General features: G+C 36.0%; 1 protein-coding gene across 1 annotated transcript in view; it reads left to right on the top strand.

The window, feature by feature from the left end:
* Positions 1–13,707, top strand: part of SLC44A5 (solute carrier family 44 member 5) — an 89,712-nt gene extending 76,005 nt beyond the window's left edge. Inside the window, 7 exon segments of the mRNA XM_090268282.1 lie at positions 3,407–3,510; positions 4,515–4,588; positions 5,199–5,269; positions 5,391–5,479; positions 6,756–6,840; positions 12,979–13,010; positions 13,012–13,707. Coding sequence (XP_090124408.1) covers positions 3,407–3,510; positions 4,515–4,588; positions 5,199–5,269; positions 5,391–5,479; positions 6,756–6,840; positions 12,979–13,010; positions 13,012–13,086 — 530 coding nt within the window. The 3' untranslated portion in view covers positions 13,087–13,707.
* Positions 13,708–14,107: the final 400 nt, after the last annotated feature.

Raw genomic sequence — 14,107 nt, 5'->3', positions numbered from 1 at the left:
TAGTTGAGTCTTTAAAAAAAAAAAAAATTCAGCCACTCTATTATTTTGATTGGATAATTTAGCCTGTTTATATTTAAGTGTAATTCTTCATAGCTATAAACTTACTATTATCATTTTATTAATTGTTTTTTGGATGTTTTATAGACATATGTTTTTCTCTTCCTTTTTTTTATAATTTGATTATTTTCTGTAGTTTTATGCTTTGGTTCCTTTCTCTTTATCTTTTTGTATCTACACTTGGTTTTTGCCTTTGTGGTTATCATGAGGCTTACATAAAACATGTTATAGTTTTAACAATCTACTTTAAGCTGATAACAACTTAACTTCAAACACATGAAAAGCTCTACATTTTTACACTCACCCCCACATTACATGCTACAATGTTTTTGATGTCACAATTTATATATTTTTATATTGCCTATCAACAAGTTATTGTCATTATAGTTATTTTTAATGCTTTTTCCTTCAACCTTCATGCTAGAGTTGTAAGAAACTTACCCACCACCAGTACAATTTTAGAGTATTTAGAATTTAACTATATGTTTTCCTTTACCAGTCAGTTTTATACTTTTATATATTTCCACGTTACTACTTAGCATCATTTTGTTTCATCTTAAAGAATTTCCTTTAACAGTTCTTGTAAGACTGACCTACTAGTGATGAACTCTCACCTTTTGTTTGTCTAAAATAGTCTATCTTTCTTTCAACTCTGAAGGACAAACAATGTCATGTAGTGTCTTGGTAGGCAGTTTTATTTTCTTTCAACACCTTCTTCTGTTTTTAACTTTCTTTTAGCTTTTGAAGACTTAATTTTATGGGTCTCACTGTTAAGTCTCCTTAGATTAATCTTTTCTGGTATTCTTTAGGCTTTCTGAATATGGGTGTCTGTTTCTATCCATTATTTCTGTTTCAGCCATTATTTCTTTGAATAAGCTTTCTGCCTCTTTCTCTTCCTTTTGGGATTTCTAGTACATATATATTGATCTGCTTGATGGTATCCTACTAGATATTTAAGCTAACTTCACTCTTTCAATTTTATTTTTCTTTTCGCTCCTCTGACTGGATGAATTCTACTGCCTTATCTTTGAGTTTGTTGATCCTTTTTTGTTTGTTTACTCTAGTCTGATATTGAACCCCTCTATTGAATCTTTCAGTTCAATTATTGTACTCTTCAGCTCTCTAAATTGTTTGATACTTTTTGTATTTTCTATCTCTTTGTTGAAATCTCACTTTGTTCCTGCATTGCTCCCCTGACCTCAGTGAGCACTGTTATGACCATTATCTCCGTTTTACTATGATCAGTTTCTGGAGATTTATCTTGTTATTGTTTGACTCTCTGTGCTGGTTAATGTGCATTAAATAAAAAAGCCACAGTATGTCAGACTGGTCTCATACTGGAGATGAATGTCATCAATCAGCCCAGCCCATGCTTCTGCTTCTCTCAAACCTTTGTAATTGTCCTAGCCACCACCATTATTCTTGGTGGCTCCTAATAACTGAAGGTGTGCCAAGACCTGTCAGTGTCTCAAAGGTGAGCGTCACAGGCAAAACTTAGATGCAAGATGACTAGATGCTGAACACTCAGAGAGCAACTAGGAAAGTATGCTGTTTGGCCCCTTTCAGGGAGAAACTGGGAGGTAGGTATTTTTGCCTGCTCCCTCTGCACAGAGACAGGGTGGATAGCTATTGTGGCGGGAGTGGGGCATGTGCTCCTGCACCATTTAAAAACTGCTTCTTTGTTTGCTATAGTCCTGAGGAGTCCTGAATGCAAGACCTGTTGGCTATCAGGGCCAGAAGAAGTGGGGACCATCCCTCAAGCAGCAGCCGCAAATGCTGTGGCACCAGGCATGTGTACAAGTTCCTTCCAAAGAATGTTGGTGACCTAGTGTTATAAATGCAGTGAGCTAGAGACAGAAAGTGATGGAAGTGCCCACCAGCTTCCCCAGGCTCCATGAAGGATCACAGTTAGCTAGCTCCTAGATGCATGCAAATTTGACCCTTGGGCAGCAGGTTCTAAACTATGCAGTCAGACCCCTTCCTTAGATAGACCGGAAGATGGCTGTTTCTGCTGCTTTCTATGTGCTAAGCCCTGGGAGGATAGCCACAGTGAGTGCTAGCACATGTGCCTGCTATAACTGCTTCTTTGTTTTCTACAGTCCTGTGGGACTTGGGAATGCAAACTGTTGGCTTTCAGAGCTAAGTGGTTGGAGGACTTGCCCCTTGGGTGGGAGTCTTAAAGTTGGAATCCTAGGTGTGCTGTCCAAACCCTTCGCTCTTCAGGGAGACGCTGAGAACTGGGTATATCGTCCCAATTGTATGGTTGTGCAGGGCATCAGGTTTATGGGATGGTGTGCCTCAACACTTCCTGCCCATTTCAGTGTGGGTATTCTTCTTGGTTGCCTGATGTGTATGAGTCACTGAGCTAGGTTTTGGATTTCTTTCAGAGGAGATTACTCCAGATGTGGTTATACATTCAGTAGATCTGTGGAAGGAGGGAAGTTCAGGGCCTCCTGTGTCATCATCTTGGTCTCCCACAAGGATTTGCGTGTACATTGTTCTAAACAAGATATACAGATGGTTAATAAGCACATGAAAAATGCTGAATAGTAGTCGTTCTGAAAGTGCAAATCAAAACCATAATGAGGTATCTCTTCACACCTATTAGAATGGCTACTATAAAAATAAAGAAATATTAAGTTGTTTGTACGGTGAGGGTAAATTGGAACCCTTGTATATTGCTGGTGGAAATGTAAAATGGTGTAACCACCATGGAAAACAGTATGGCAATTCCTCAAAAAATAAAATAGGATTGTCATATGATAACAATTCAAATTCTACATAAATACTCAAAAGAATTGAAAGCAGGGACTCAAACAGATATTTGAACGCTAATGTTCATAGCAGCTTAATTCACAATAGCCAAAAGGTAGAAACAACCCAATTTCATTAACAGATGAAGGATAAACACAATGTGACATATACATACAATGGAATGTTATTAAGCTCTAAGAAGGAAAGAAATAATTAACTTAAAATCATTATGTTAAGCGCAATAAGCAATACACAAAATTACCGATACTGTATAATTTCACTTATACTAAGTACCTGGAAGAAGCAAATTTATACAGACAGAAACTATAAGAGGAGTTATTTTTTTACTGGATACTGGGTACAGAGTTTCTATTTGAGGTGATGGGAAGTTCTGAAAATAGATAGTGATGATTGCACAGCATTGTGAATGTATTTCATACTATTGGATTGTGCACTTAAAGTGGTTAAAATGGTAAATTTTGTGTATATTCTACCACAATTAAAAAAAATTTAAAGCTGTTTAATGTTTTAATTTATTTTTTGATTCATAGAGTTTAATTGCAAATCATTAATAGATTTAAATATCTCCTCACAGATACCCAGAACAACATTTCTAAATTTCTTCAACACTGCCTGAAATGCTGCTTCTGGTGTTTGGAAAAAGTGGTAAAGTTTTTGAACAGAAATGCCTATGTTATGGTAAGTAGGTTATTTTTCATTTATTAAACTTCTTTGCAGACTCAAACCCATGTCTACATTTCCATTCCTAAAGCACTTCTACATCATACAGTTGAATTTATCACCATGTGGATCTAAGTGTTTGTGAATCCACTGCATGATTCAGGGCTCTGCTTTCCTAGTTGAGGTAGCATAGAAACTGTACTTCAGTATTATCTTCACTCTCTCTTTGGAGAGGGAAAATAATATTTTCCTTAGACATTTTAAAGTGTGCTATATTGAAAATGGTTTTGTGTGTTTTTCACATAGTTCATTGTGAACTATTCTGTGTTTCACACTGAGAAGAAAATATCTTTCTAATTCTGAGATTTATATAAGCTAAAGGAAGTGCCTAATGAAATTTGTTTCTTATTTCCTGTGGGAATATGGAGGCTCCTAAAGAAATTTTTAAAAATAGGGTATCGAAAAATATAAGTCTTCTAAAATTTTGCGACTACAATCTAATGACACTTGCTTATTATCACAGTGACATTGGGTCTGCAGCAATGATCCAAACATTCGTGGAGATCCAAGTAGTCATTAATTTACTTCCACCAGGAATATCGTATTGAGTTTTTTAATCAATAAACCAGGTGTACTGAAAGGCATTAAACTTCCTGAGAGTAGTTTTTAATATGAACTCTACAATGTTTAACCCATTCAGCAACAAACCGTTGTCAAATACTTCAAAGACAGAAACCATGTCCTGAGATTTGAGAAAAAAACCTACTGTTTGAAGATGTCTAATCCCCTCGGAGTTTAAGGGAATATAGCATCAGAAGCAGACCTTATTGCCAATGACTCTGAGAGTTTTGCTGAGTTGAGGACACAGAGTTCCCAGGCCTCCCACAAACTCAAATGTTGGAAAAAGGAATGGGAGTAGCTGTATGAGTGACAGCGAATGAATTCATTTTCCTATTATTGGATTGTCTGTTGGTCTTGTTAGTGTATGTTACTGACTCTGGAATAATAACTGTCTTTCCCAGATTGCAATATATGGCAAAAACTTCTGCAGGTCAGCAAGAGATGCTTTCAATCTGCTGATAAGAAATATTTTAAAGTAAGTAATCTGAACATTGCAATTGAAGACTTGGTGAACATTGAGCATCACATACTTCACATGCTGTTATGAAACTGTTGGAAGTCATTTTAGACATGAATATTGTCTTTTAAGTTGATAGATTTAAACCATCTCTGTCACATAAATAATTTTTTATATCTTAGAATTGATGCTTCTCTCACCTACTGATGTCTTTATATCCACTGGCATGCATTTATTTTTATTATCCTCTCTGCTCAAGAAATTTCTCACATGTACATTATTATCATGCCTATGACTATGTCCCCCTCCCCAAACTGACAGAGCCTCAGTAAATGAAATCAAGGAACAAATGCAGCATCCTTAGGATTCAGGATGTCTATAGGCCACAAATTAGAGAGAGAGGCTGGCACCACCAGTTGTACCCAACAGCCCTATGATGCCATCTCCTGTTTGCTTCATTAAAATTGACAGCAATTCATCCCAGAACTTCAGTTCTTGCATTTAACAAATTCCAAATAAAGTTGCAGCAAAAACAAATCAAAATGAAGTAATGAATGATTATTCTCATGAAGTTCAAGTAACACATAATTTAAACACAAAATCTTGCTTTGTTTTTCTTGACTCTTAGGGTTGCAGTTATGGATAAAGTTACAGACTTTGTACTAGTCCTAGGGAAACTTCTAGTTGCTGGGTGTATAGGTAAGTAATAATAATGAAAATAATAAAAAGTTTACAAGGTGCTTAGGAAAACTCCTTCACTACAAAAAAGCTATATTCCTTTGTTAATGCATAATATATACATTCTACCTCTTCATTGTAGGTGTCCTGGCCTTTTTACTCTTCACACAGAGAATCTCAATCCTTATAGAAGGACCAACATCTTTAAATTACTACTGGGTACCTTTGCTGGTAAGAACTGGTGTCTTAGTCCAGGCTGCTATAATGACATATCATAGATTGGATGGCTTGAACAACAGGAATTTGTTTTTCATATATCAAAGGCTGAGAAGTCCAAGATCAAGGTGCCCACAGATTTGGTTCCTGGTGATGGGTGTCTTCCTAGTTTGCAAAGGGACACCTCCATCCTGTACAGTCCTTGTAAGGACTCTAATCCTATTCAGGAGGGTTCTACCTTACAACCTAATTACCTCTCAAATGCCCCACCTCCAAATAACATCACATTGGGGATTAGATTTCAACATATAAATTTTGAGGGAATACAATTCATTCCATAGTAGCTATATAACGTCTACTCTAATTTATCAGAGATGGCAAAATAAAATTTAAAAAAAGAATTAAGGGAAATAATGATAGCTAATATTACAGGTCTTACTTTGTGCCAAGTCTCATTCTGTTTTAAAGATTGGGTTCCTTAGAAAAAACCTCTGAGACAGAGGATTGCACGTGAAAGATTTATTAGGAAGGCTTCTCCTGAAATACACTTTTAAAGAAGTGAAGGGGCAGGCCCGGGCAAAGGAAGAAACTGACCCAAGTTGCAGTCATAGCTGAAGCCTCAGACAAAACTACAGGAAATCCTGACTAGGGCACTGAGCCTTTGCACGCCACGGGAAGCAGCTGTTGGCCAGGTTGACCGTTAGATGGGGAGGTAAGCTGGGCTGAGGCAGTTCCCTGCAAGGAGGGCAATTAGTACTGAGGGAATCAGCCTACATTTTCCCAAACTGGAGGGTAGATGTGGCAGCTGGCAAGGACCTGCATGGAGTCCTGTGGTATCTATTACATTAGATTAACTCACTCAGTCGATGTGCCATGAATACTATTATTATGATTCACAATCTCCCCTCTCCCACCAACGATTTTGTAGAGGAGGTGCAGGCTATGTAACCTGTTGAATGAAAGCCTGAGCTGTGATTCAAACCCACACAGTACGTGCCCTTAACTCCTATGCCACTGCCTCCATGTGTGCAATCTTACCTATGGGAAATATTTGGTAGGCCTGGGAATAGTGGTAAGAGAATTGGCCAGTTACCTAGTGCATTTTGCTTAAATCCCACTACAAAGCACTTAAAAACATTATCATTGAAAATTTTTGTCTCTGTATTGAAATCTTTTTCAACACCACGGAGTACTGCAAAGCTTTCTCATCATGACTTTCATGTGAAGCTTGAATGATTGTTCTTTTAGACAAGTTAATGACATCATTATTCTCTTCTTTTCTCATTTACAGACGGTCGTTATTGGTTCTTACCTAGTTGCACATGGGTTCTTCAGTGTCTATGCAATGTGTATTGATACAATTTTCATCTGCTTCTGTAAGTTTTTGAATATGTGTTTCCCCCCTTCAGTGGATAACCAACAGATGAGGTTAAGACCCACGTCCATAGCTGGCTTGTGAATTTGCTATGACCTGGCTGCAATCGAAAAACAGTGATTATTTGTAGAGACATTGTTTAGTAGGTGCTCTTTAAACCTTAATGACTGACAGAATGGAGTTTTCAAAGCATAGGAGTGTCAGCTATTGAAATGAACCTCAGGCTTCAGGGCATGGAGTAAGCATGACATGATTTTTTTTATTTACCCATGTTTTTAAATGTATAATAATGATTGGCTTCTGTAGTGCTTTATTAACAGAACTGAGGACATAACTGGGCTTTGGAAACTCTTTGAGGAGAGCCTTTATAGATTCTGATAAAGCCAAGCTGGCAATGGTTTCAAAGACACACAGGGACCCGTTCACATTTGGTAACACAATGACAAATGGAAAGGATTCATAGAAGAACAAGTTTAGGAAACGGCTAGATCCATTCCAATGCGTAGAGTGAAAATACATACTTCCTTAGAGCTTTCACTGTGCCTCTGTGTGACATATATAACTTGCATACACAAAATGAATGTTTTCTGTTAGTACCTCATCTTAAAAGTCCTGGAGAACACAGTGCCCATCAGGAGCTTAGTCTGGCTCTCCCCTTCAACCTAGAGAAGGTAGAGTCAGCAGGTCAAAGAATGGAACTTGTTAGACCTACAGCTATACTCTCTGAGAGATTATTTCTCTGGCACAGTGCTCTTAAGAGAAATAGAGAAAACATTCTATAACAGGCCATTACTAAGTGATCTACTCCATTTGTATAAAACTAGGTTTGTTTTTTAGTATAACCCTCACTATCAACTTCATGCTGGGGTCAGGAGAGAAGATAATAACTATAGAGAAAAATATGGCAAACCTCCTAAAATGGTTTGACCTTATTTTTGTTTTTTCTTTCTGAACATTTAAAAATCAATTTTCAATAACCAGGCAAAGAAGTCAGGAGAACTTTGTGTACTACTTTCCTCTTCCTCTGGCTATGAATGGAACTGGAATGTTTAATCTTGTCCTAGTGCCTCAGTGGTTTGTTGGGAAAAGGCATCTACTAAAATACCACATGAACAAATCTCATACCTGAGCTGGAATCAGAAGCATGGGAATAAGGCAGTGCCTAAGATATAGCAGAAAACTCAGACGTTCCAAGATCTCTTCTCTCATCTCAGACACTAATCATGGGATCAATTCTAGGAGATCCCACTGGAATAATCCCCATTCTTGTAATTTAAAATTTTCCCCCAAAATGTATCTCAGAAAATATCTAGAACCTACTAGTTGCCAGTCTTTGGAAGCTTTGGAAAGTCTTATGCATTTTAAATTTGACAGTGGATATTAAATTTGAGCCGTAAGAACTGTTTTTCACCCTCCCATATTAATAGTTGCCAACTTGGAAACCAGGTGTAATTGCAGCTTTATTTAGTACATTGTGTGTTGAACATGAATAGTTTCCTTTGGGGGACTCTTGTCTTTGATAATAAAGAGTAAGGAAAATCAAACTGTATTCCTTTTCCCTTCCCAGCTGTTACTGTGAGCAACATGTTACTTTGGAAAACACTCTGCTTAAATGATACTCTAAGCCAAATTATGACTGTGTGGAAATGTAGCTTTTACTTTTTATATATCTTTTTATACCTGATATATTGACTGCTGGAAAAACGGGTGTTTTTAAAAATGCAAACCATTTGCAAGCACTTTATTTATAGACACATAGCATCCTTTTATCATTACAGGGTACTGAGAATTTTAGTCCCAGGATGGGAAAAAATAATAGTTGTTGATGATTACTGATGTGATTCATACCAGTTTCCTACCAATACTTCAAGGGTGATAATGATATCACCATACAATATGTGATATATTATACAGAAGTATGATTAAGGGAAGAAACAACAAAAATGTTAGGTGTCTATCATGTTTTCCCCCTTAGCTTTTCATGTTGTGTGTGAGGAAAGTCACTGTGAGATATAAGATCTACTAAACAAATAACCATTCCCAAGAACTGTGATGGAAAATAATTTATATTTATTTCACAAACTATGATTATATGGTTTTGTATAATATTTTTATCCTTTATATTTAATAAATGAAGGTTATGATAATAAATCTTTTAAATATGCTAGTCAAAACCTAGAATGAAATTGCATTTATATATTTATTAACAGATATTATCTGCTGTGAATTGTATGCATCTGCAGGAAATTTAATTCTCAGCATCATTCTGGTACTTCCCCCAACCACCCAAAGCGAATACCCCATTATTTTGTTATAAGTCTAAGCAAAGTAGGAAGGTAAATTGGAAAGTTACGAAACACTGGTATTAGCTTTGCATGTAATCTGAGGCAGACTGCAAGGGTTCAGGACAGGACGCCTTAGAGTTAGGTAGGACATGAAGTGAACTAGGTGTCAGGAGGCTGAGTCCTCACCTCATCCTGATAGCCTGAAGCCTTTTGACTCCAGGAGACTCATTTTTGCGCTCCTGGGTCTCAGTTTCTTCATGTATAATGTTAGGGTATAGAATATCATTAAAAGTGTCATTGAACTTTGAAATTCAATTCTTGTTCTACACTTATCACAAGACTAATACACTTTTTATTCAGCTTTATCTCAGAGGATGTGGCTATTAACCTTTCTGAAATAAACAGTCACAGAATTTAAAGATAAGACTTTTGAAAGGACATGAAAGAATTCATTTACTTTTGAACTATCAAAATAAACCTCCTTGGGAGTGAGTGGGAGTTAAGGAGTTTCAGTGCTTCCTGGCATAGGTTGAAGCTTCTTGCTTTGTCCAGCATCAGCAACTAAACTGCACTAACTTGTCTTATATTTGACTTGCTAACACGTATTTCTCTGATTTTTTCCTGTTCAACTCTCCAATTTATAAAAATGCATATAATTGTTCTGCTGCTGCTTGCTGCTTTTGCCTGCTTTGGCTGCTGCATATACAGGTGAAGATCTGGAAAGAAATGATGGATCTACAGAAAAACCCTACTTCATAGCTCCTACCCTGCACGGAATGCTGAACAAGAAGCAACTAGTTCCCCAGAAGCAGAAAGTGTAGAAAAGCTCCAAACAGTGCCACTCATTTTTAAGTGGAAGTTTTGTAAATTAGGTCATTTGTAATTTGAAAATGATTCTTTTGAATAATGTGAAATTTCTGTGCTTGCTCCTGAAAAGCCAGAACCTGGTACCATCTGAGGTGTCAGGCATTTGATAACAGTAGCCTCTGTGAACTAGGATACTTTATAGACTGATGTGGTCCCAGATAAAGGGCACATTGTAAATGTCCAACATTTTTTTAACATCTATAGCCAAAAGTGTTTTAAAAATTTTTGTAACTCAGCATGCTGTTGCTCATTGCAGCACTTTGATAGCCTTTCTTTTTATACATGTATATTTGTAAAGGATATTCAGGCAATTTTGGAAAGTGCTATAAATGTATAATGGATTAGCCATAAAAAGACTGATTTATAGTTAACCAGCATATGGTACTAAATTTGTAAATATGGTGCTATGGTCATACTTGTACTGTTCAAGCTAGTGGACAACTCTCTAAACTGTGATTAAACTTGTATTAATGGTTCCCTAGGAAGTATATTTCAGTAAGTGGTTCAAGTTCATAACAAACACGTGGGTGTTAATGTTATACAGGGTCCATAGAGAGCATTACTAGGTAAAAATTACTGTGGAACCTTCACAACCCATTTTGTTTTAGTGATATTATATTTCTAGTGAAGTTGAATCTGAGTTCTGGAATGTCATTTTCAATAATATGAACCTCTGGCCACCATAGAAGTATTCTAAACAGACCTGAAATGGCCACATAACTCATGCCTTTTGTCTCAACCTAAATAGAGACAAATTCCTATTTTCCTATTCCCACCATATAGACAATTCACACGGGTGTGTTTCAGAAGAGTGATTGTATCTTTTCATGAGCATACCTGTTTTTCTAGATTAAAGAGATTGGCTTTGTTCTACAAAAGGCTTGCTTTTAGCCCAACTTTCAGTGAGGAAAGAGAAAAGATAAGACACTTCAGATTTTACCCTAAGGAAACATACTATTAGTCCTCCATAGACACCTCATGGGGCTTACTGTGGGTTTGAAAATTCATTCCTTGAGGCTTTAGGAAGAAAGTTTTTGCCAGATTCCACCCCTGCGGCCAGAGCAACAAGCTGGTTTCTGGCAGCCATGTCCAAGTCTTTTGCATGGCAGAGCAAAGCATAAATCAGACATTTGCATACTTTGCTTACCCGTCCTGTGTACAAGTGCATATGATATAGCTCACAGTGTAAAAATGTACCCCAAAAGGAGCATTGAATCAAGTAGCATCCTTTTGGCCTTTACACTAAGCTTGTATAAAAGGATTATTTATGTATTGACAGAAAAGAACATGCTGATCTAACATTTTGATCTGAATATGATCCATGAATCCAAGAAGAGAGCCAGAATTGTATCATTGTGTTACAAATTAATACAAATACTAATTTATTTAATGATCCTAAAGTGTGAAACCTAGATTTAAATGGACTCCATGGCAGTTAAAGCAAGAAGTCAATGAATAGGGAAGATATTCAAAATATTTCCCCTTATAATGGCCACCATCTTGTTCTTGGCTTACTTTCTTGAGCTAATTGTAGTCAAAAGTGTTGATTGACTTCACAGCTTCACAATGGGCCTTCTTCATTGTCATTCTTCTTGAAGTATAATTGAGAGAAGGGTGACAACCTGTCTTTCTAGATGGTTATTATTGTTATTTTATGGTTCAACAATACAGAAGTTACAACATCTAGTGAAGTAGTTACCTCTGTCTTAAGTGTTGAAAATGATCAAGAGTAGTCAAAAAGTTCATAATGATGAAACAAAAATATTTTTAACTTTCTATGTATCAAAATCACTCTGAGAAATTATTATAAATATAGATGCTTGTTCATCACCCTAAGAGATTCTGATACATTGTGTTTGGGTGTGGGGCATCTTGTGAATTATTATAAGGTTTTCTAGTTGATTCTGATACATATAAAAGTTGTAAAATCACTTGAATAAAATATAAATCAACATGTGAGAAAATACCGTTTTCTATTCATATTCATGACTGTTCAGAGAGGTAGAAAATTGAGAAAGACAACCAAGATTAATTTGGAAACTTCTCACATCATGGCTTCTTCTATAGTTTAGATTCATGATGATAGATGGGGCCAATGTATTATATGTTTAACATTATATCTACTGATGAGGCCAGAAAATTGTCTAGAGTAAAAGTTTTTACTGAACTATATGGAGGTACCTTCTAAACTTACTATATTTTAAGGACATAATCCTTGGGCACAAAATCATAGGAAAAGAAATGCAATTTTGTTCAATATTTCTAAATAATTTCTTTACAACTTAAAGGAAAAAACTAATTCTTTCTTTTAAGTTTTAACTATATTATGAGTTAACTTCTAGTCAGAAAAATATTCTCCATTAATATAATAATTTATTTGTGCAATTGAAATATTAGAGTCAAAATAAGTGTTGTTGAGGGAAAAAAATTTTAGGAGCCAATTTTTAAAAAGAAAAACTAATAACTGAAAAAATAGCAATATTTCTTATACTCTTCAGTTTAAAGGTTTGAGATAAAGTAAAATTTATAAATTTTATTTTTTAAAACTATACTATCTGAATTGCATATGGCCAGATGAAAGAAATGTTGAACAAATATGATCATTTAGGAAGCGAATTGTGAACATAGTACTTTTTAGGAATTTGAAGGTGAATTTAGAAACTACCGATGAACCTTTTAGGTTTTCTGTAATTAAGTTTGCTGTCCAAGAGAAGGTAAACATTATTACCTCAATCATGCAGCTGAGAGGCAGGCATAAGCTATTGTCAGAACCTGACCTGGTACATGAGTGAGATAATATCTACCGACATAATAACAAGGGCTGATTGTTTTCCCATAGTCGTGTTTACAATGATGTTGATGCCAAACTATGCTGTTTAAAAACAAAAAAGATTTGAACTGCTGTAAAGCAAGAGTGCAGCAGATGGCGATGTTACTTCTCTTACAGTTTTGCTTTGACATTTATTCTGTGCCGTTCTTCCTCCTAGTGGAAGATTTAGAAAGAAACGATGGTTCTACTAGAAAGACCCTATTACATGAATCACTCTCTGCTGAAGATTTTGAAGGTGCAAAGTACACGAACTAAGGAGCAGTAGAAGTGCAAACTCCGATCGTCCTGCAGCGGAGTGTTAGCTTTTCCTCATCTGCTGCATCTGTGCCACACTCCTTTCATAAGTGCTTTGTGTTTGGAACACTGTAGTTACGACCTTGTTGGCTTTTATTTGCATGTTTTATACCAAAGCTTATACTGTAATATGTGAAGCCATCAGAAGTCGCAAGGGAATTGTTAATAACATGGAACATTTTTATACTAAGATCTTTTGTTTTGTAATTCATTTTTTAAATAGAGTGGCTAGGTTGTTTCGAAAAGACTAGTGAATATGTTAATATTCTTTTAAATATTAGATTGAAAAGTGATACATTACTTAAATTGATAGCTCCTAGTATATTTTTTAAAGTACAACTAAAAGACTTCTGCAGGGAAAATTGGTAAACAACGCAAAGTGGAAAATTGTAAAGTTTCCCTCACTCCCGTTTGACAGTAAATCGGTAAAAGACTGCCCGGCTCCAGATTTTGCTCTAAGTATAGAATGTTTCCTATTAAACAAATTGCCAATCATCCAGCCTTTACTACTTCGTCCTCTCTGACAAAGTGCCTTACTGGCTGTTAAATATTACCCAGCTTTTGTGGGCAAGTTTACAAACATTGTTCAAAAAACAAAACAAAACAAAAAAAAAAAACCTGCAATGTTTAGTGCTTAAAACAAGTCTTCTTGCATTTGTTTTCCTCTTAGCTCACTGGTTGGAAACATTTGTCATTTCAGTATGTTTGATATCCTCACTACATAGGGTACATTTTGCAGCATAACCAATTCCTTTGCACCTAGTGGACATTCTTGACTGTGTACTACACGCCGAAAGGACACGTGTTGGATTTCTTTTTTACTAAAAGTGAGGAGGTTAAAAATGTAATCTTTTCTATAGTAGATCTTTGAAAATACAGTAGGTATGAGACTACATTTCTCAGTGTTTTACACAGACTAGAAAGGGAACCTTTGAGAAATTATAAAGTAAAACTTGACTCCGAGAAAGGGTGCTCGTAGATATTATGCCCTG

Source organism: Furipterus horrens, unplaced genomic scaffold, assembly GCF_987537825.1.
Source record: "Furipterus horrens unplaced genomic scaffold, mFurHor1.1.pri manual_scaffold_3, whole genome shotgun sequence".
NCBI classification, from domain to species: domain Eukaryota; kingdom Metazoa; phylum Chordata; class Mammalia; order Chiroptera; family Furipteridae; genus Furipterus; species Furipterus horrens.
The sequence above is the reverse complement of the archived record's forward strand: the minus strand, read 5'-3'. Positions and strand labels throughout refer to the sequence as shown.